Source organism: Sapajus apella, unplaced genomic scaffold (assembly GCF_009761245.1).
Source record: "Sapajus apella isolate SASKATOON/1434 unplaced genomic scaffold, GSC_monkey_1.0 scaffold2, whole genome shotgun sequence".
Taxonomy (NCBI): Eukaryota; Metazoa; Chordata; class Mammalia; order Primates; family Cebidae; genus Sapajus; species Sapajus apella.
In genome coordinates, this window is record NW_022436942.1 from 38,246,275 (window position 1) to 38,266,556 (window position 20,282).

The 20,282-nt window shown below is 34.3% G+C and overlaps 1 protein-coding gene across 6 annotated transcripts in view; it reads left to right on the forward strand.

Annotated features, from left to right (window-relative positions):
• SYT1 (synaptotagmin 1) overlaps window positions 1-20,282 on the forward strand; it is a 566,059-nt gene that overhangs the window by 336,397 nt on the left and 209,380 nt on the right. For all 6 annotated transcript variants that reach the window (XM_032296338.1, XM_032296345.1, XM_032296355.1 and 3 more), the window contains one exon: window positions 4,602-4,784. In XM_032296338.1, coding sequence (XP_032152229.1) covers window positions 4,602-4,784 — 183 coding nt within the window. The remainder of the gene's footprint in view (window positions 1-4,601; window positions 4,785-20,282) is intronic.

Consider the following 20,282-nt stretch of genomic DNA (forward strand, 5'->3'; position numbering starts at 1 on the left):
GTAGGTTCCCAGTAATGAGATTGCTGGATCAAATGTACTTCTATCAAAAGTATAAACTTTAATGATACCTTCATATCTTTTCTATATTTTATTTTAACCTGTGGCCATTTTACATATTTGCTAAATATGTAGCTGCATCATTCATTCTTGAGATTCAGCTTCTGATTACATTTTAAAGTATTTTTTGAAAATCTGGCATTAGGAAATTAAACTTCTGCAAGATCCAGTTTTCTCCAGAATAAACTTTTTGAAGATATTTTTCTTTTTCATAATTTAAAAAAAAATCAGGTTTACAATATATTGAGAACATAGACATATAGGGGAAAAGTAGATATTCTACCACAAGGTTAACACATTTCAATGCATCCTTCCAGCCTCTTCTCTACAAAAGATTTTTTTAAAGAAAAATGGGACACTTTATATACTGTCTCATAATTTGTGTTTTTACCTAACACTCCCATGTATTTCCAGGTTTATAGATGGCTACCTTTTAGTAATTTTTATAACATCATTTTATAGATCACTATATAAGAAGTTTCTCTGTTAGGTAATTTCGGGTACTTCTAATGTTGCAAATAATGTTACAAACATCCTGATAGTAAATTGCTTTTACATCCATCTAAAATTAATTTTTATTGAGAATTCCTAGAAGAAAAATGACCCTTTCTAAAGCTTTTGATATGTTCTGTTAGTTTGGTAACTATAAAGTATCTTTCTAATCTAGTCTCCTTCCTAATTGCCCATTTTTTGTACCCTCACATTCACTATCTATATTTAGCCAGATTTCTAAATGAATATGTCACTTCGCTGTTATTTTAACTTTCAGTTCTTTATTTGTGAAATAAAATTGTTTATGGTTTTGCTTTTAGTTTTTGTTAGGAGGCAGAGGAGTTTGTGTTTCTTTCTTTGAAAATTGCTTGTGCTGCTATTTACAATAGGAAAGACTTGGAACCAATCCAAATGCCCATCAATGATAGACTGGTCAAAAAAATGTGGCACATATACACCATGGAATACTATGCAGCCATAAAAAAGAATGAGATTACGTCCTTTGCAGGGACACGAATGAAGCTGAAAACCATTATTCTCAGCAAACTAACACATGAACAGAAAACCAAACCCTGCATATTCTCATAAGTGGGAGTTGAACAATGAGAACACATGGACACAGGAAGGGGAACATCACACATCCAGGCCTGTCAGGTGTCGGGGACAAGGGGAGGGGGAGCATTAGGACAAATACCTAATGTATGCAGGGCTTAAAACCACCGTAGCACATGTTTACCTATGTAACAAACCTGCATGTTCTGCACATGTATTCCAGAACTTAAAGTAAAATTTAAAAAAAGAAAAGAAAATTGCTTGTGCTGGACTTTCTTTTAGAAGATAATTTAATTTTTATTCAATAATATTTTTCTTGACAATTTAATTTTCTATTCAATAATTTTTTTTGGTATATTTCAGGATGCTAAGTTCCACTTTAACAAACTAAATGACTGTGCCTCTAAAATTAACCTTTTAGTAAGATGACTTGTGTCTTCCATTTACTGGCAAGTAGATTCAAAAGAAAATCATAAATACTTCTTTAGTACTGATTTAATTGTTTAATGATGCTTACATGTTATTATTAAAGTAGACCAGTGGAAGGAACCTTGGATCAGGCTAAATCTGTATAGGACCAATCACACTACCCTGGGAAAGCCATAGTCCAGTTTCTTCTGTAAAATAAGATTGAGTTACTTTTCAGAGTTGTAATAGGAATTGAGAATTGTCTCCTTCAATATCAACAACAGTATTTTGGCACAAAGTAGATGTCCAATAAATGGAATCATTAGTTATTATTAGCCTCTTTTGGTGTTATTTTATTTTAACATGTCCCTTATTTTACTGGTTTTTCAAACTGTAGGTCTCCAATTATGAGTGGATTGTGAAACTAGTGTACACAACTTTGAGATACAACTAGAACTTTTTAGGAAGAACAGAGCAGAATTAACTATATCTAAGTTTTTCACAGAAGTGTTTTTATGTGAAACTTTTCTTCGGTATATAACATCTAGGCAGAGAGAAGTGTGTACACTGGATGACGATGTAAAATGACCTCTTACTATGAGTTGTATCTAAAACTCCTTCACAAACAGGATTATATTAGATACTTGTCTCATAGTTTGCAAGTCTTTTGATGCTATAGTGGCTAAGACACCTTGGTTCAAATTCCCGTTCCATTAATTACTACTGTTTGACTTTAACTGCCTGACTTTTACTGTATAACCTCCTATGCCCTAGTTTCCTCACCTAAGAAAAGGGTGATAATTATTCATGGGAGTAATATGAAAACTACTATATGCTTTAATATGTGTAAACCACTTAGCAGGTGCTCAATAACTGTTAGCTTATTTTATAAAGACTGATTAGAATAACTTTTTTTCTGAATAAGCAAACAGTATACATAAAAGAATATAAAGTCATCAGTCTGGGCGCGATAGCTCACACCTGTAATCCCAGCACTTTGGGAGGCCAAAGTGGGCAGATTACTTGAGATCAGGAGTTTGAGACCAGTCTGGCCAACATAGTGAAACTCTGTCTCTACTGGAAATACAAAAGTTAGCCAGGTGTGTTGGTGTGCCCCTGTAATCCCGGTTACTCAGGAGGCTGAGGCAGAATTGCTTGAAGCCAGGAGATGGAAGTTGCAGTGAGCAGAGATTGCCCCACTGCACTCCAACCTGGGCAACAGAGGGATACCCTGAAAAAAAATGAAAAATGAAAAAGTCATCACATTAGCCAGGACTGAAGAATCAGGTAGTTTTTCCATCCACAAATATGATGCTTCCTGATAAGCATCTTATTTCCATAAATATGAATTTTCAAAAACCAAGTAACTATTCTTAGTTTTGCTATTTACAAAAAATGTTATCTCTCAAGATATGAAGGAATAAAAATAAAACACTAATTAATCAATTAGTTTTTGTCAGTATATTAGATCCTCAATTACCCATTATATTTTTTTGTTTTATGAATTTCTTAAATTTCACAGTGGTATGCACTAAGTAAAAAGAACTTTGTCTATATTCAGCCTAACAACAGAGCAAGATCCTATCTCATAAAAGAGAGAGAACTAGTCAATTATAAAATAAAAATTCTTATCTATGTATATGTGTTAGTCTCAGCAATGATCTCCTAGAAGTAGATCCAAAATCTCTGGTTTTAATTAAGATTTTAATAAGAATCCTATGCATCTGAGATTACTCTATTTTCAAATCTGCTTTTACTAAATTACTCCATTTTCAATTGTACTTTTACTAAATAAGTGTACATAGCTAACTCACAAATCGTTTGAATTTCATTTTTTAAAAAAATTGTTTGCTGATTATCTCCATGTCTTTGCAAAATAAAAGGTTTTTATAAGTTCAACCACTTTTCTGTTGAGAATATGAAGTGAATCCTGTCCAGGTCTCTTTACTTACCTAGTTATGCCCCAAATCATGCCCATTCTCTCATCAGAAGGCCTGAAATCTTAAGTTGTGAAGGAAAATTACAAAGTCCAGAATATTTTTAGATTGAAGAATATTCATTTCTACTCCTTTAGAATAACTTCCTTACAATTGTACCTTCACATGTTCTAAGAAAAATCTAGTAAGGGCAGGTTTTAGTCCTTCATATTTCAGAAGATGACAAATTATGAAGTCAAATGACTTGTTAAAGTTTACTTAGCTAGTGAAGAAGATGAGAACTGATGTCTTCTGAATTCACAGCTAAGATGTTTTTATTTGTCATTTTGTTAAGTGTTTTGGGATATTTTGGAGGTGAACAAATACTTAAAATAATTGAATAAATTAATAAAATAAAATATTCAAATTAAATAAGCTAAATAAAGTAAAATAATGAAACTTATAAGTTGTGTTTCATTAGCAGGACTATGATATATATAGTCAACCATGCCACATTTATAGTGACTTTAAAAAATTACCCAGCAAGACAAGTGAATTATTGATCAGAGTATTGTTTACAATAAATGTCAAAAAAGTGATTGGGGTGAAAGCTTACCATCAATAAATAATATTCAAGCACCAATTATTGTAATACATTCATAACATGTTTGAGTATCAATATTATAAATAGTATATTTATAACCATTTTAAAGTCACTAGCATTTTGAATGTATGTTATCATTTATTAACATTTCTAATACAAATATTACATCTCTTTTTTCCTTTTAAAAAATACAAAATAGTTAATATATAGAGCATGTATTTCATCAATAATTGTTTCATACACATTTTGGTAAGATACGGGTTAAAAGTTAAATATACACAGCAAATAATCGGCTCTATAAATAACTAATAGATTTAACAGTATACATAGCATTGTTGGGAGAGAATGCTATTCAGTGACTATGTCTGGTCTTACCTTCTGGGGAAGAGGTCTTTACTCACTGTGGTTCCATAAATATTTCATGAACCAATATAAAGCAATATGCTAATGATGGACTATTTACCCAGTGAGCAGGTGCCACCTCTGGTGCTGTTTCATCTCTGGAATACCTTTGATGTGGGAGCAGTTAAGCCATTTTGAATTGTTCTATCTTTGCTTCCCTCCCCTCACAGCTTCACCTGAACCTAAAATGGTGAGCGAGAGTCACCATGAGGCCCTGGCAGCCCCGCCAGTCACCACTGTCGCGACTGTTCTGCCAAGCAATGCCACAGAGCCAGCCAGTCCTGGAGAAGGAAAGGAAGATGCCTTTTCTAAGCTGAAGGAGAAGTTTATGAATGAGTTGCATAAAATTCCATGTGAGTATTTTATATTAGCACTTGAGTAAAAATAAGTGGTTGAAAAACACCCTATCCATTGGAAAGAAAGCAGAACTCCTTTTAATATACTATAAATTTACATTTAATTTATTACTATAGGAATGATAGTATCCAAATACAAAATGAAATATTCTTGGAAATGGAATATTCTTCTTGTCTTTAAATATACTTGATAGATGAAAATCCAGTTTATAAAAACAAATCTGCCACTTGTCTTCAATGTAGGTAGCTTCTTTTCTTCAGTGTCTGTTTCTCTCAAGCATATTAATGTTTAGGGTTGTGTTGCATGTATTTTGGATTTACATTTATGAAATTATTTCATTGTAAAGATTGTTTCTGCACAATAGCTAAGGTTTGCTTTCCCAATATCGCAGGTTTGATTTTCTGTCACTCGTTTGTCAACATTTAAAAATCTTATTGTGATTTTTTAAAGTTCCTTTATTGTGATTTTTAAAAACTGCACTTAAGTTTATTTGGATGAGTATAACACTAAGTTCAATCAGTGACATTTAACTTTTTTATTTTATTTTTATATTGACAGATAAAATTATACTGTTGTACAACATAGTGGCTATCATTAATAATATATCTATGGTGTATTCCAGAAAAATGTTAAGAGAGTGAATATAAAACATTCTCACAACAAAAATGATAACTATATCAGTTAGCCAGGTTTAGTTATTCCACGCTGTATCAAAATATCACGTTGTAGACAGTAAACATGTTGTACAAAAGATCTCTGGAACTTATTTCTCCTCTCTAACTGAAATGTTGTATTCTTAGACCAACATCTCCTCAATTGTCACCTCCCCCAAGCCACCACAGCCACTGGTAACCACCATTCTACTCTCTACTTTGATAAGATCACCTTTTTGAGATTTCACATATGAGTGAGATAAGGTCATATTTATCTTTTTGTGTCTGGATTATTTCACTTAACAATGTTCACCAGGTTCATTCATGTTGTCATGAATGCCAGGATTTTATTTTTTTATAGCTGAATGGTATCTCATCAAGTGGATGTACCACAATCCATTCATCCACTGATAGACACTTGGATTGATTCAATATCTTGGCTATTGTGAATAATGCTGCAACTAACATGAGAGTGCACGTATCTCTGTCATATTGATTTCATTTTCTTTTTTTTAATTAGATTTATTTGCATATTAGCAAGTATGCGGGGGTTTTTTGGGAGAAAAAAAGAAAAAGAAAAAAAGAAAGAGAGAAAGAGAGAAAAAAAAGAATGAAAGAGAGAAAGAAAGAGGAAGAGAAAGAGGGAGAGAGAATGAGAGTCTTGCTTTATTGCCCAGGCTAGAATGCAGTCTAAAAATGGGTATTGAAACCCTCTTTTATGCCAATAATTGTGCTTAACAATGGAGACAGGAAGGGATAAGGGAGGAAAATAACAAACAAGCAGCCAACCAATATTTCATTTAAACCTGTGAAATGCTGTGCAATTACTAAAGAGTGATTTACTTCCAATTATGTAGTCACTTTTAGAGTAGGTGTGATGTGGTACTGATAAGAATGTATGCTTTGTGGATTTGGGGTGGAGAGTTCTATAAATGTTTATTAAGTTTACTTGTTCTGGGTCTGAGTTCAAGTCCTGGATATCCTTGTTAATTTTCTATCTCGTTAATCTGTCTAATATTGACAATGTGATGTTAAAGTCTCCCACTATTATTGTGTGGGAGTCTAAATCTCTTTATAAATCATTAAAAACTTGCCTTATGTGTCTGGGTGCTCCTGTATTGGGTGCATATATATTTAGGATCATTAGCTCTTCTTGTTGCATTGATCCTTTCACCATTATGTAATGTCCTTCTTTGCCTCTTTTTATCTTTGTTGCTTTAAAGTCTATTTTATCAGAGGCGAGAATTTCATTTTCTTTGGATACATACTCAGTGGTAGGATTGCTGGATCGTATTGTAGTTCTAGTTTTAATTTTTAAAGAAGCCTCCATACTATTTTCCATAGTGGTTGAACTAATTTACATTCTTACCAACAGTGTGCAGGGTCTCACTTTTCTCCACATCCTGGCCAACACTTATATTTGATTTTTGATCATAGTCATTCTAACAGGCTTGAGGTGATATTTCATTTTGGCTTTAATTTGCATTGCCTTGATAATTAGTGGTGTTAAGCACTTTTTCATATTTCTGTTGACCATTTAAATATCTTCTTTTGAAAAATGTCTATTCAGGTGATTTGCCCTTCTTTTGATTCGGTTTTTTGTTTTCTTGCTATTTAATTATTTGAGGTCCTCATATATTTTGGTTATTAATCCGTTAACAGTATATAGTTTGCAGATATTTTCTCCCCTTCTGTAGATTGTCCCTTTATTTTGTTGATTATTTCTTCTACTGTGCAGAAGCTATTTAGTTTGATATAATCCTATTCATCTGTTTGCTTGTATTGCCTGTGCTTTTGGGGTCAAATCCAAAAAGTTGTTGCCAAGACCATGCCATAAAACTTTCTTCCTGTGTTTTATTCTAGACTCGTAATTTTGAACCTTATATTTAAATATTTAATTCATTTTCGATGATTTTGTATATGTTGTGAGATAGAGTATAGTTTCATTCTTATGCATTCGGCTATCCAGTTTTCCCAACACCATTTACTAAAGAGACTGTTCTTTCTGCTTTGTGGGTTCTTGGCTCTTTTGTTGAAAGTGAGTTGGGAGTAAATGTGTGGATTTCTTTCTGGGTTCTCTGTTGTTTCATTTGTCTGTGTGTCTGTTTTTATGCTGGTACCATGCTGTTTTGGTTACTATAGATCTGTAGTATAAAACTGTAACTCTGTACGTAGTATATTGAAGTCAGGTAATGTGATGCCTCCAGCAATGTTCTTTTTGCTCAAAAAAGATTACTTTGGCTATTTAGGAATTTGTGTAGTTCCATACAAATTTTAAGATTGTTTTTCTATTTCTGTGAAGAATGTCATTGGTATTTTGTAGTATCTTTGTCTGGCATTGCTATCAAGGTGTTGCTGGCTTTGTAAAATGAGTTTGGAAGCATTCCTTCTTCAATTTTTGGAAGAGTTTGAGAAGAATTGGTATTAGTTCTTTAAATGTTTCATAGAGATCAGCAGTGAAGATATAAGGTCCTCGCTTATGGGAGATTTCTTTATTACTGATTCACTCTTTTTGCTCATTACTGATCTATTAAGATATTCTATTTCTTCATAATTCAGTCTTGGTAGGTTGTAAGTGTCAAGGAATGTATCCATGTTTTCTTGGTTATACAATTTGTTGTTACATAATTGTTCCTAATAGTCTCATGACCCTTGTATTTCCATTGTATCAGTTGCAATATCTCCTTTTTTGTTTTTTATTTATTTGAATCTTCTCTTTTTTTCTTAGTTAGTTTTGCTAAAGGTTTGTCAATTTTGTTCAACTTTTCAAAAGACCAGTTTTATTTATCTTAGTTTTGTTGGTCTTTTCTGTTGTTTCTATAGTCTCTATTTCATTTCTCTCTGTGCTGATTTGTATTGTTTCCTCCCTTTACTAAATTTGAGTTTAGTTTGTCTTTGTTTTTCTAATGTCTTGAGGTTCAACATTAGGCCATTTATTTGAGATTTTTCTTCTTTTTGTGATATAGACATTTATTTCTATAAAATTCCCTCTTAGAATTTCTTTTGCTTTATCCCATAGGTTTTGCTATATTGTGTGTTCTTTTTCATTTGTCTTAAGAAATTTTTTTTGTCTCAAGAAATTTTTGTTTCCCTTTTAATTTCTTTAATGATCCATTGTTTATTCAAGAGTGTGTTGTTTAATTTCCATGTATTTGCACATTTTCTAAAGTCCCTTCTGTTTTCGATTTCTAGTTTTATACCATTGTAGTCAGAAAAAAAATCATTTGATATAATTTCAGTCTTCTTAAATTTATTAAGACTTGTTTTGTAGACCCACCTATGATCTGTTCTGGAGAATGTTTCATGTGCAGTTGAGAACAATGTGTATTCTGTAGCTGTTGGACAGAATAATCTGTGTATGTATGTTGGGTTGATTAGAGGCAGATTGTAGTTTAAGTGATGTTTCCCTACTGATTTCCTAACTGGATGGTCTGTCCATTACTGAAAATGGGGTGTTAAGTCACTGTTATTGTATTACAGTTGATCTCTCCCTTCAGGTCTATTATCATTTGCTTTGTATATTTAGGTGCTCCAATGTTAGATGCATTTATGTTTGCAATTTTTACATTCTCTTGCTGAATTGACCCTTTTTATCATTATATAATGATCTTTCAATTTCTTCTTACAGCTTTTGTCTTAAAATCTATTTTATCTGATACCCATATAGTTATTCCTGCTCTCTTTTGGTTTCCATTTGCATTAGATATCTTTTTTCATCCCTTTATTCTGTATGTCCTTACAGGTGAAGCGTAGGCAGCATATAGTCGGATCTTTTTAAAATTCATTCAGTCACTCTATGTCTTTTGATTGGAGAATTTAACCTATTTACATTCAAAGTAATTATGAATAGTTAAGAACTTACTTCAGCCATATTGTTAATTGTTCTCTAGTTATTTTGTAGATTGTTTATTTCTCTCTTTTCTTTTTTGCCGTCTTCCCTTGTGGCTAAGTGATTTTTCTCTAGTGGTCTGTTTGATTCCTTGCTTTTCATTTTTTGTGTATCAACTAGTGGTTCCTTCTATATGGTTACCATGAGGTTTTCAAAAAACATGTACAGTTATTAGAGGTTCTTTTAAGCTGATAACAAATTAACTTTGATCATGAAAAAAACTGTACAATTTTACTCCTCTACTGCTCACATTTTGAATTTTTGATCTCAAAATTTACATCTTTTACATTGCATTTTCCTCTAAAATTTATCGTAGCTATTATTATTTTTAATTGTTTTGTCTTTTAGCCTTCATACTAAAGTTATAAGTAGTTGACACACCAGGATTACAGTGTTACAGTATTCTGCATTTGACTGTGCACTTACTTTTACCAGCAAATTTGATACTTTCAAATGTTTTTGTGTTAATCATTAGCAACTTTTTTTTTCAACCTGAAAAACTCATTTTAGTATTTTTATAAGACAGGCCTGGTGGTAATGAACTCCCACAGCTTTTGTTTGTCTAGAAAATCCTTTATCTCTCCTTTATTTCTGAAGGACAGCTATGCTGGGTACACTATTCTCTGTTGGCAGTTTTTTCTTCAGCATGTTGTATAATATTCTACTCTCTCCTGGCCTTTTCTTCAGCATGTTGTTTAATATTCTACTCTTTCCTTGTGCAGTGGTGCAATCTCAGCTCACTGCAACCTCCGCCTCCCAGGTTCAAACAATACTCCTTCCTCAACTTCCCGAGTAGATGAGATTACAGGCATCTCCCACCATGCCCAGCTAATTTTTTGTATTTTTAGTAGAGGCAGGGTTTCACCATGTTGGCCACGTTGGTCTTGAACTCCCAACCTCAGGTGATCCACTGACCTCGGCCTCCCAAAGTGCTGGGATTACACGTGTGAGCTGCTGCCCCTGGCCCTGACTTGGGTTTTTTCAAATATCATTCTTGCTACAGTGAAAAAAAAAAAAGGCAAGGGAGGGAGATAGAGAGAGTCAAGGACAGAAAACAGGTTCTTGTGATCCAGATGAGAGACTCATAACCTGCATAAGAATTATTCTATAAGGACACTGAAAAATTAAATGAAGCATACAAGGAATCAGTTCCTTATTCCTCTTATTAATGAGGAATAAGCAACTTGTTAGTTTGTCTGTCTACTTTTAAGAAATTCAAATTGATCGAAGACATACTCTTAGCACAGTTGTCAGTAATTACCATTCTTAACAGAAAGATTTGTAAGCCAGCAGAGATGAAGATGATCCAATATATCGAACCCATCAACTGGGAAACACAAAATCTCAATTGTCGTTCTTGCTCTGCTGCTGAGTTAATGGACTGACATACAAACTCTGGGCACTTTTGATATAACTTTGAGGTCATAACTACATAAACAAAATACATATATTATGTGTGTAAATGTTCACTTAAGGAATATTTTGTCAAAATGTTTACATATGATATGTTTTAGAGAAGCAGAGAACACAATGAAGACCTGCATATCCTGCCTTTTGTTTACCACCATCTTCCTCTCTGGAAAAATAAAATATATGAGACATAATGGCAAGGCTGATTAACTACAGGATTGAAATGCTCACTGTATACAAGCCTAACTCATTTACCCATTTCCTTTCAGTCTTTGCCCAATATTAGCACCTCCCCAACCACAATATTTAAAATTGCAATCCATTCATCTTGCCCTATCTTTGCCAGTATTTCCTGTCCCCCATCCTTGCTTTATGTCCCACCATATTACTTAGCAGTGTTTTAAATAGCATGTATTTTATTATTTGGTTTTAAATTGTTCTAGCTTCCTCCAAAATAATGTAAGCTCTATGAACCCAATATGTTGGGTCTGTTTTATTCATGGTTATATCCACACTGATCCCTGCATACAATGAGGCGGTAAATATCTATCTGGTGAGTGGGTGGATTGATGACTACCAATTTAACTTGTATCCTGAATCACTCCTCTTAGACTTTGAGGCCTTAATATTCTGAAAAATTTAAGCATATTACTAAAGTATAAATTTTAAATTTCAAACACTTAGGAAAGCATCATTTTAATGCTTGACTTTGCAGTAAACATTGAAAATGCAATTGTTTCTATCTTTAGTGTCAACTCCTCCATCTTTTAGCCTTTCCCACTTAGAGCCAGCTATTGCTTTATTTTTTCCTCTCTATTTGTTAGTAGAAAAGGAATCAGCTGAAAAAAAAAATCTATGAAACTCTTTGCTTTCTTTTGTTTCTTTTGGGTAATCTCACCTCTTTCCTTCCCAAACCATTGTCTTAGTCCTGTGTCCCTTTATCAGGCACTGGAAATCAGACCAGATAAACAATCTGCTTGTCCACGGAGATTTGCCTTTGACCAGCAACCTAAAACAATAGAATGTCAAAGAATTTGGGTACCACCCATAAAAAGTATTGTTGCTAGCACTCTCTTTGATTTAATAGGAAGAAAAAAGTAAGAGAACTAAAATCTTAAAGTGGTATGGTAAATCAGTGTTAGAAAACACTGCATCATAAATACAAACCATGCCATTTATTAAAAATGTGTAATAGTACATATTTTACACTTTCATTTTAATCCATCACACTTTTTACTGCCTGTGTAACTGACATTTCTAATAGGATTTATATGTAGGAAGCAACACTAAACAAAAATAAAACACATCCTTAAATCAAATTTCTTTAGGACCATATGTTATATAAAGGTTATCATTTTTGACTTGGCATAATATAGTGTGATACTAATGACAGGTAACAAATTAGAATATTAATCGATTTCAGTCTCTGAACTAAATCTTGGCTATCTGGCAGATGTGTTTTTTGCAAAATTGATAGCAAACAGCTTTAGTCTGTCACTTGAAATTCCCACTTGTAAGAAGAGAGGTGTCACAATGGCAAGGAGTGTGCATGTCATTAGTTGGGTAATCTGCACAGTCCAGCATGAAACATATTCAAACCAAATTGCCTGATGATATCATCCATAATACCACAGGGCTTAAATTTTTTCAAAAAAAGAGAAGGAAATGGTAAATGCTTAGCATTTTTATCTTTCAATTCATTCTGCACACTGTTATCTAAATGAAGCAGACAAGGTTTTTCAGAATGTTTTTTTTATTTTGCAACTTTGATTTTAATATGACTAGGGCCATCGTTGGTTTGTAAAGCATGAACTCATGTCATCTGAATAGCCATGATTAAGGCTTTGATATTCATGAGCTTCCTGAAGTAGAGTACACCTTTCTTTAAGCACAGTAGAAAGCCAAATAGCCAGAACCTAACTCTTAGTCCAGAATAAGAGCAAGTGGATTAAGAGTAGTTGTATAATTCATGCAGAAATGTTATTGGATAGACAGTTTAATTCAGAAGTTAAAAATACAAGCTCTAGATATAGACTACCAGAGTTCAAACCCTAGTTCCACTGCATACTGGCTCTGTGACCTTGGGCACGTTAATTAATTTTTCTGAGTATCAGTTTCCTCCTATATAAAAAGGGGATGAAAATAATATTCCCATCATAGGGCTGTTTTGTAAAGGTGTCAAGGCATATGAAATGCTTAGCAGTGTGTTTGGCACTGAGTAAGCGTTCTATAAATGATAGCTATTATTAAACTCAAGCTGTCACTTTAACAAGTCTATTTCTATTTTAGAAAAACCCTCTATTCAGGTCAGTCACCCAAATTGAGAAAATTCTGGAAACTTTGCAGCCAAATACATGTGCATTGCGTTCTTTAATCCCACTCCAGTGATGTCTGTATTAGAGAAGGTAAATTCCCTCTTGGCATTTCCTCATTTCATCTTCTCCTTTAATTTTTTTTGCGAGGGGGCAGGGGGTCCTGTAATTTTACTTTCTCCCTCCTTCTTTCCCTTTAGCCTACACACATGACCAAGATTCACATATCTGAAAGTGCCTGGCAAAATTCCAAGCATAATAGATTCTTAAGAAATGCCAGTTTTCTTCCTTTATACTCCAGAAATTTCTTCCCCTACTTTACCTCTCCCATCAAGCTATCATTCTCTCTCTTTCCTTCACATCTCCACCACTCTTATTTAAAAACATAATCTGGACCCTGATAACTGTTTTTTCCACTCTCATTAACAACTCAATTCCTTCCACTCTAATTTCCATCCTTTGAGTACTATTAAAATTGATTTCACTGAAGTCCCCAGGTACTTCCTGATATACAGTTATGAGGATTATTATCAATATTCAGTTGCTTAGATATTTTCTCATTATTATCACTATTGCCTTCACCTTCTGAAAACTCTTGAATTCCAGAACCACTCTCCTTTCCTCCTCTTTTTTCCTCCCCTCCTTATTCTCCTTTACTGACTGGTCCTTCTTTTTTATTATTTTTCTCCCCTTAGGTATTAGAGGTCCTTGTTTTCTGGGGTTTCTCTTTTAATTCTATTCCATTTTTATTCTGCATGCTGTCCTTGGGCAGTTTCATTCACCGAGCCACTCACATAAAAGGGCTCACTATCGTTCTTGACTCCTTGAGCTATTTCAGCACCAGCTCTGTGCCTGCATTTAAGTTATGTGAATTATCTTCAACACCTTTCAAAACCAGCCAGCACTTCACTACAACAGTGTCTCCCCTCATGATTTTCTCTCTTCCTGGACTAAATTACAAAAATTAACATTATATCAGTGTGGTTCTTGTGCCATCCTCGGAGGAACTGATCTAGAAAGCAGGAGTTTTCAAACCGTTTTAGCCAAGGATTGCTATGTTCAAATGCAATATTATACAGATACTTGAATATATAAGGTCTTATTTTATCACCTTCTTTAGTTTATAATTTTAGTTTAATTTTGGCTCAAAATATAGAAAGTGTGTGTGTGTGTATCTGTGTGTGTGTGAATACTGTGTATGTGTGTTTTAAGAGTTACCTTAAAAACAATGTTATGGAAAGTCTGGTTCATCTAGAGCAGTAGTTCTTTTTTTTTTTTTTTTTTTTGTTTTTTTTTTTTTTTTTTTTTTGAGACAGAGTTTTACTCTGTTGACCAGGCTAGAGTGCAGTGGCATAATCCTGGCTCACTGCAACCTCCACCTCCTGGGTTCAAGTGATTCTCCTGCCTCAGCCTCCCGAGTAGCTGGGATTATAGGCGCCCACCACCACACCTGGCTAAATTTTTTATATTTTTAGTAGAGATGGCGTTTCATCATGTTGGCCAGGCTGGTCTTGAACTCCTGACCTTGGGTGATCCACATACCCTGGCCTCCCAAAGTGCTGAGATTACAGGTGTGAGCCACCACACCCTGCTGAGCAGTAGTTCTTAATAGAGATGGCATTGCTCCTACAACATATGGCAAATATTTTGGGGTCATTTTCAGTATATTAAAAAGTGGGCATGCAGGAAACTCCTGGCATTAAGAGGACATGGTCACAAGACCCTACACATTCTGCAAAGTTTGAGACACTTTCACAAAATGAAGAATTTTTCTGCATCCCACATAAATTTCAGAAGCCCCATAGGACATACATATACATGGAAACACTTTTTATAATTATCTGAACCTAAAACTATTTTCCATATAAACACAAAATATTTTTGCATGGCTCTCATATATTAATACATGGAATAGTCTAGCTTGTATTCTACTGTCCACCTTGAGTTTAACCTCCAATTTTCTTCTGATTTTTAAAAAATCTTCTGATTGTCTTCTCTAAATCTAAACATCCCTTTTAGTATTAAAAATTTTCAAGCATTCAATTATTTCACTGTCTTATTGTCTAATTGCACCTGAAGATTTTTGTACTGAAATATAAATATTTAAATAAATACTATGTTATTTATCCATTATATTATAGTTGGCACATTTTATTAATTTTTAAATTACATATGTAGGTATGTTATATTATTATTTAAACTTGGAGACAGAAAAAAGAAATATTATAAAATACTTGTTACGAACTAGGGTATTGTGTACAATACATGTTGGAAACAGATGCTCGGTGCCGCAAAAAAAAAATTAGCATTGAGACAAGGGATTTCTCAGAAAATCAATTTTTACTTTCTGTGCTGCAGGAAGGGTATCCTCAGTAGCCATCTTGCCACAAGAGTACAATGAACAAAAGAAAAGCAGACATACAGACATACTTATTCCTTATGCATTTGGAGTCATCCTTACTGCTGTGTCCTTACTGCTGTGTCTGATCTCCATTGGCTGGGGTCAGACCTCATAATCTTAACTAAAACCCAGTTGGCTAATAACTTAAAACTTTCCTAAACAGGTAAGGGGCATAGGCTGTGAGTTGGGACATGCCGTAGAGCACGTCCAGCACAAATATCTTGGTTAAAGTACAAAGACATAGAATGTACTACATGCCAATAAGCATGTCTAACAGCTACATACGATAGGGCTTAACAAAGAGTTATTAGCACACTTATGATTTATTCTTATACAAGAAAGGAAACTTTGAAGAGAATTTTTTTTACTTTTCACAATATGGATTTTTAAAAAACAAATGTGCGAAAGGACTCTATCAAAATTCCATATTCAAGGTGGAAAGCTAACATTCTACTGATGCTGCGTTTCAGGAAAGGTTGTTTATATGTGTCCTTGGATTTTGCTTTATAAACTAGTGTTGAGGGGATTTTATAAATTTCCAAAGCATAGGTAATAATAAGCATAGTAAGCACACAAAGGCACCAAGTAGATTAAAATCACAGCTACATTTCTAAACTTGATTCAGCTGTATTCCATTAGCATTTCAAAGATATTAAGCAAACAGAAACACACCTGAGGAAAATGAGGGACTTGAATAAGATTTTGAACCTATATCCAAAATGACTCAGGAATTATCTTGCTGCAATACCATACAAATGTACTTTAAAATAGCTTTAAATGTCTACTTTGTTTTTGCCACGTAGCAGATACATTGCAAACTACAGACTACATTTTCACTAAGCAAAATCTGACTACAAAAGCAAATCTGCTAAGACCACAGAGTGACAGAAGCTGGGAGACTGCTGTTTTCTCCTTACTCATGACTAGGTAGATCTCATTGCATTGCTGACCTGTCAGGTTTGCGCCAGCTTCTATCAAATTGAGTAAAGAATTTAGAAGCAGAAACCAGAGGAAATTTATGAGATGTACCATTATATTTTTAGCACTTGGCTTTATTTTTCTTTGTTTTGATTTTCATTTATGAGAACACTATAACAAAGAGATTTGTACTTGATATCTTCTGAGTCCATGTGCCTCCCCAGTCTATCTTTTGAGTGGACCTAAGTAACTTTGAAATAAAGATTAAGAAAATATTGGCCCATTTAGAGTTCCTCACTAAGTAACACTTTCATCGACACTGCTGCCCTGGAAAAATTTCAAAACCACTTGAACCCTCTTTTTTTTCTCTCCTCTTTCAAGTTGCTTTCACACGTACAAGTTTTTTTTTAAAGGATAACAGTAGACAAAAAATAATAGAAATACATGTGAACTGATAAATATGCCATTTTCCAAAAGTAGCTTATACCTGTCCATAGAAACTCAGAAAAGAACCAGGATCTCAGGACAATAAACTATAACTGTATAATTGACTGAGTCATATTGTTCAATGCCTTGAAGGTAAAATATTATTGTAAAAAATTCATTTTTGTAAGGATTTGGATCAGATTATTTTAAATCAGGAAACTATTGCAGTGGATTTAAAACATTGCTTTTATAATCATGCAAATATTACTACCTAAATTATTTGGTACACTTCAGTAGCCCAAAAGTGGTGGCAATTTATCCATAATGCTGTCTTAGTCACTCAGAGACTCTGACCCACTATTAGCAACTAACTCAGGTCAAGGGAACATTGTTTGCTAGGATGAGAATCTATCAAATGAAGTCATTTGTAGTATGAGCTACAAAGTTGGTCTTCTCAAGTTCAAAATTTTGAATCTACCATTACTAGTGTGTGATCTTGGGCAAACCATATGATTTATCTGTAAAATAAAGACAATAATAGTACTTTACCTCTGGGAAGATGTGAGCAGTAAAGTATTCATATACATAAAGTTCTTAAAACAATGTCTGGAATATAATAGCCACATTCAAAATCCCTAAGCTTCCACTGCATTTATAAATCACCTACTATATGCCAGGCTATATAGGAGTTAAATCAAAGCACATAATTTTTCTGAACCTCAATAGCATTATAACTCAGAACTTTTCTGCTAGAAAATATTCTAACTTAAAATACCTTAGCAAGACAGCAATGGCTTCTTATGATATGGCCCTTGCATATGTTCCAGCCTCCTCTGCAACTATTGGCCCTCACACAGTTTGCTCCAGCACGACAGAACCCCTTAACAGTTACTCAATGTATCATCCATAGTTTAACTTGCTTCCAGATCTTTATACAAACTGTCTCCTCCGCCTGAAATTCCTAGCTTGCCATAGCTTGTCTACCTAGACTCCTTCTAGTTAGCCTTCAGAACTCTACTTTTGCTTAAAGCCTTTCCTGCTTTCTGTTACCAACTTCCTAATCCACTATTCCTCAGCAATTCTCCCTCCATAACAAAGTTTGTACTTTGTATATGCTTATAATTTTTACTTTTATTATTTTGTATTTACTTGAGACCATGGACACGCTGTCTTTTCATCTTTGTGTCTCCAGTCCCAGCACAAAATCTGGCTCATAGGTAGGCAGAATTATTTTTCTCCTTTAGCTCAAAGGCCCTCATATCAATTTATAAAGAAAGGCTTCCAGAGAGCTTTTACGGGAAGAGTGAGAGAGGGCATAATAATCAAAGGCGACATTCACCGTGAAGCTGAATCGAAGATAGGCAACATTCCAGAGCCATTGTGCCTTGCCCTCGACCCCACTCTACTCTATAATCCATCTTTTCTTTTTCTCTCTCCTTTTATTTTTTTCTCCCTTTACTCGGCCTTTCTTTAACATTATCATCTTCTGTTCCCTTTCTTTCCTCCTTGCCCATGCTGTTTTAAAATGTTCATTGTTTATTTTGTTCTCTATTTGCCTTGTGGCAGCCCCGTCTAATTCAGCCTCAAGATGAAAGCAGCCACCAAATTGGTCCTCCAGCTAAGCAGTGTCCCCACCCTCAAGCCTGTTTATTCCAAGTGGAGATCAGGGACTCCGTGATATCTTCATCTTTTTGTTTTAAAAATAATGGATTGTATTAAAATGTCCAGGAAATAAGATTAGTTCATGTCATATGATGATTATTATATAACATAGCCCAGTATCCTGTGTTTTCACTGAGAGAGTTCAAAAGATGGCTGAATACACTGTTACAGTGGCTTTTCCTCCAATGGGTACTTGTGTGAGGTTTGCTTTGCTGAGTAGCTGTTTATAGGAAACTTGTGTTTCTGTGTTTCACCCTATCAGGACCACAAAGCACAGCAGTTTCTCTTTTCAGCTACGTTTTCAATATCACCACAACGGTGGATATCGTTTGAACTGGTGCTTCCACATGACCTTGACAGCCATCTTCTGCCCACACTGATTGGAACTGTTCTGTGTCACCTCACCTTTCTACAGCTGCTGTCATTCATCCACCTTTCTTTTCCAGATCTGCTAATGTGGCTCTAATGCGATTTACCTGGCTGTCTTCCAGGCCCTCATCAGTAGTGAATCTGTTTTGCTATTTTGCATTAAGTAGTCTTAAGCACCAGTGCTACGGATGTGAAAAGCAAGGTACTTCCATAAGAGCTTCAGTGTAATAATTTTTCTAACAGTTGAGCCCTGCCTAATTTTACTAGTGCTGAAATTATAGAAAAACATATAGGCAGTTTCCCAAAGTCAGTTCCACTACTGTTATCTTCCTCTGCAGATTGATGCTGCCTTGCCTCTAATCTGGCTTACTTGATTGGCCCCTTAGGTAGGGATAGTTGGATCTATATGTACAAGTAAGGTACAGCACAATGTACCTTACTGTTATTGAAACTCTCCTCTCCCTTGGCTTCTGATACTCAATTCTCTAACTCTTTCTTTCCTTCTAACATTCTCTTTCAGTCTCCTCCAACTGCCTGCAGGTGGGTACTCTCCAAGGTCCTGCCTCTGACATTCTTCTACCGCTATGATTTCTTTATAATCTCAGAATTTCCAATACTATCTTTATGTAAATCACACTCAAAACTCAGTCATCTAACTTGATGTCTCTATTGAACTCTCCTCTTTCATTACATTAACTTTATTGAAGAATGATTTACATACAGTAAGATGCACCCATTGAAAATGTATAGTTCTGTGCTTTTAGTCATATATAAGCAATGTAATCATCAACCCCCAAAATTGCTCCTAGTTCCTTTGTAGCAATTTCTGCCCTACTATCTCTAGTTCTGGGCAATTATCAATCTGCTTTCTGTTACTACAAATTAGTTATAACTGTTTCAGCATTTCATTAAAATAGAATCATGCACTGTCTTCCATGTCTGATTTCTTTCACTTAGCACGATGTTTTTGAGATTCATCTTGCCTGTTTCAGTAGTCCATTTCTTTTTATTGCTGAGTAGCATTTCATTGAGTGGGTATCCACAAGTTGCTTATCCATATATCTGTTAATAGACATTTAGATTATTTCTAGTTTGGGGATCTGAAGGATAAAATTGCTATAAATATTTTTGAGCAACTCTTTAAGAGAACATATATTTATTTATGTTTTTGTTTCTCTTAAGAAGCACCTAGGTATAGAATTGCTATAGAATTGCTATGTATGGTAGTATAGAAGTATATTTGCCTTACTTTATTTTTAAAAAGCTGCCAATCTGTTTTCTAAAGTGTTATATTGTTTATATCTCCACAGGTGATGTATGAGAGTTCTAGTTGTGCTATATCCTTGCTAACACTTGGAATTATTTAGTCTTTTTCATTTTAGTTACTCTAGTAGGTGTGTAAAATATATCATTGTGGTTTTAATGTGTAATTCCTTAGTAACTCACAATGAATC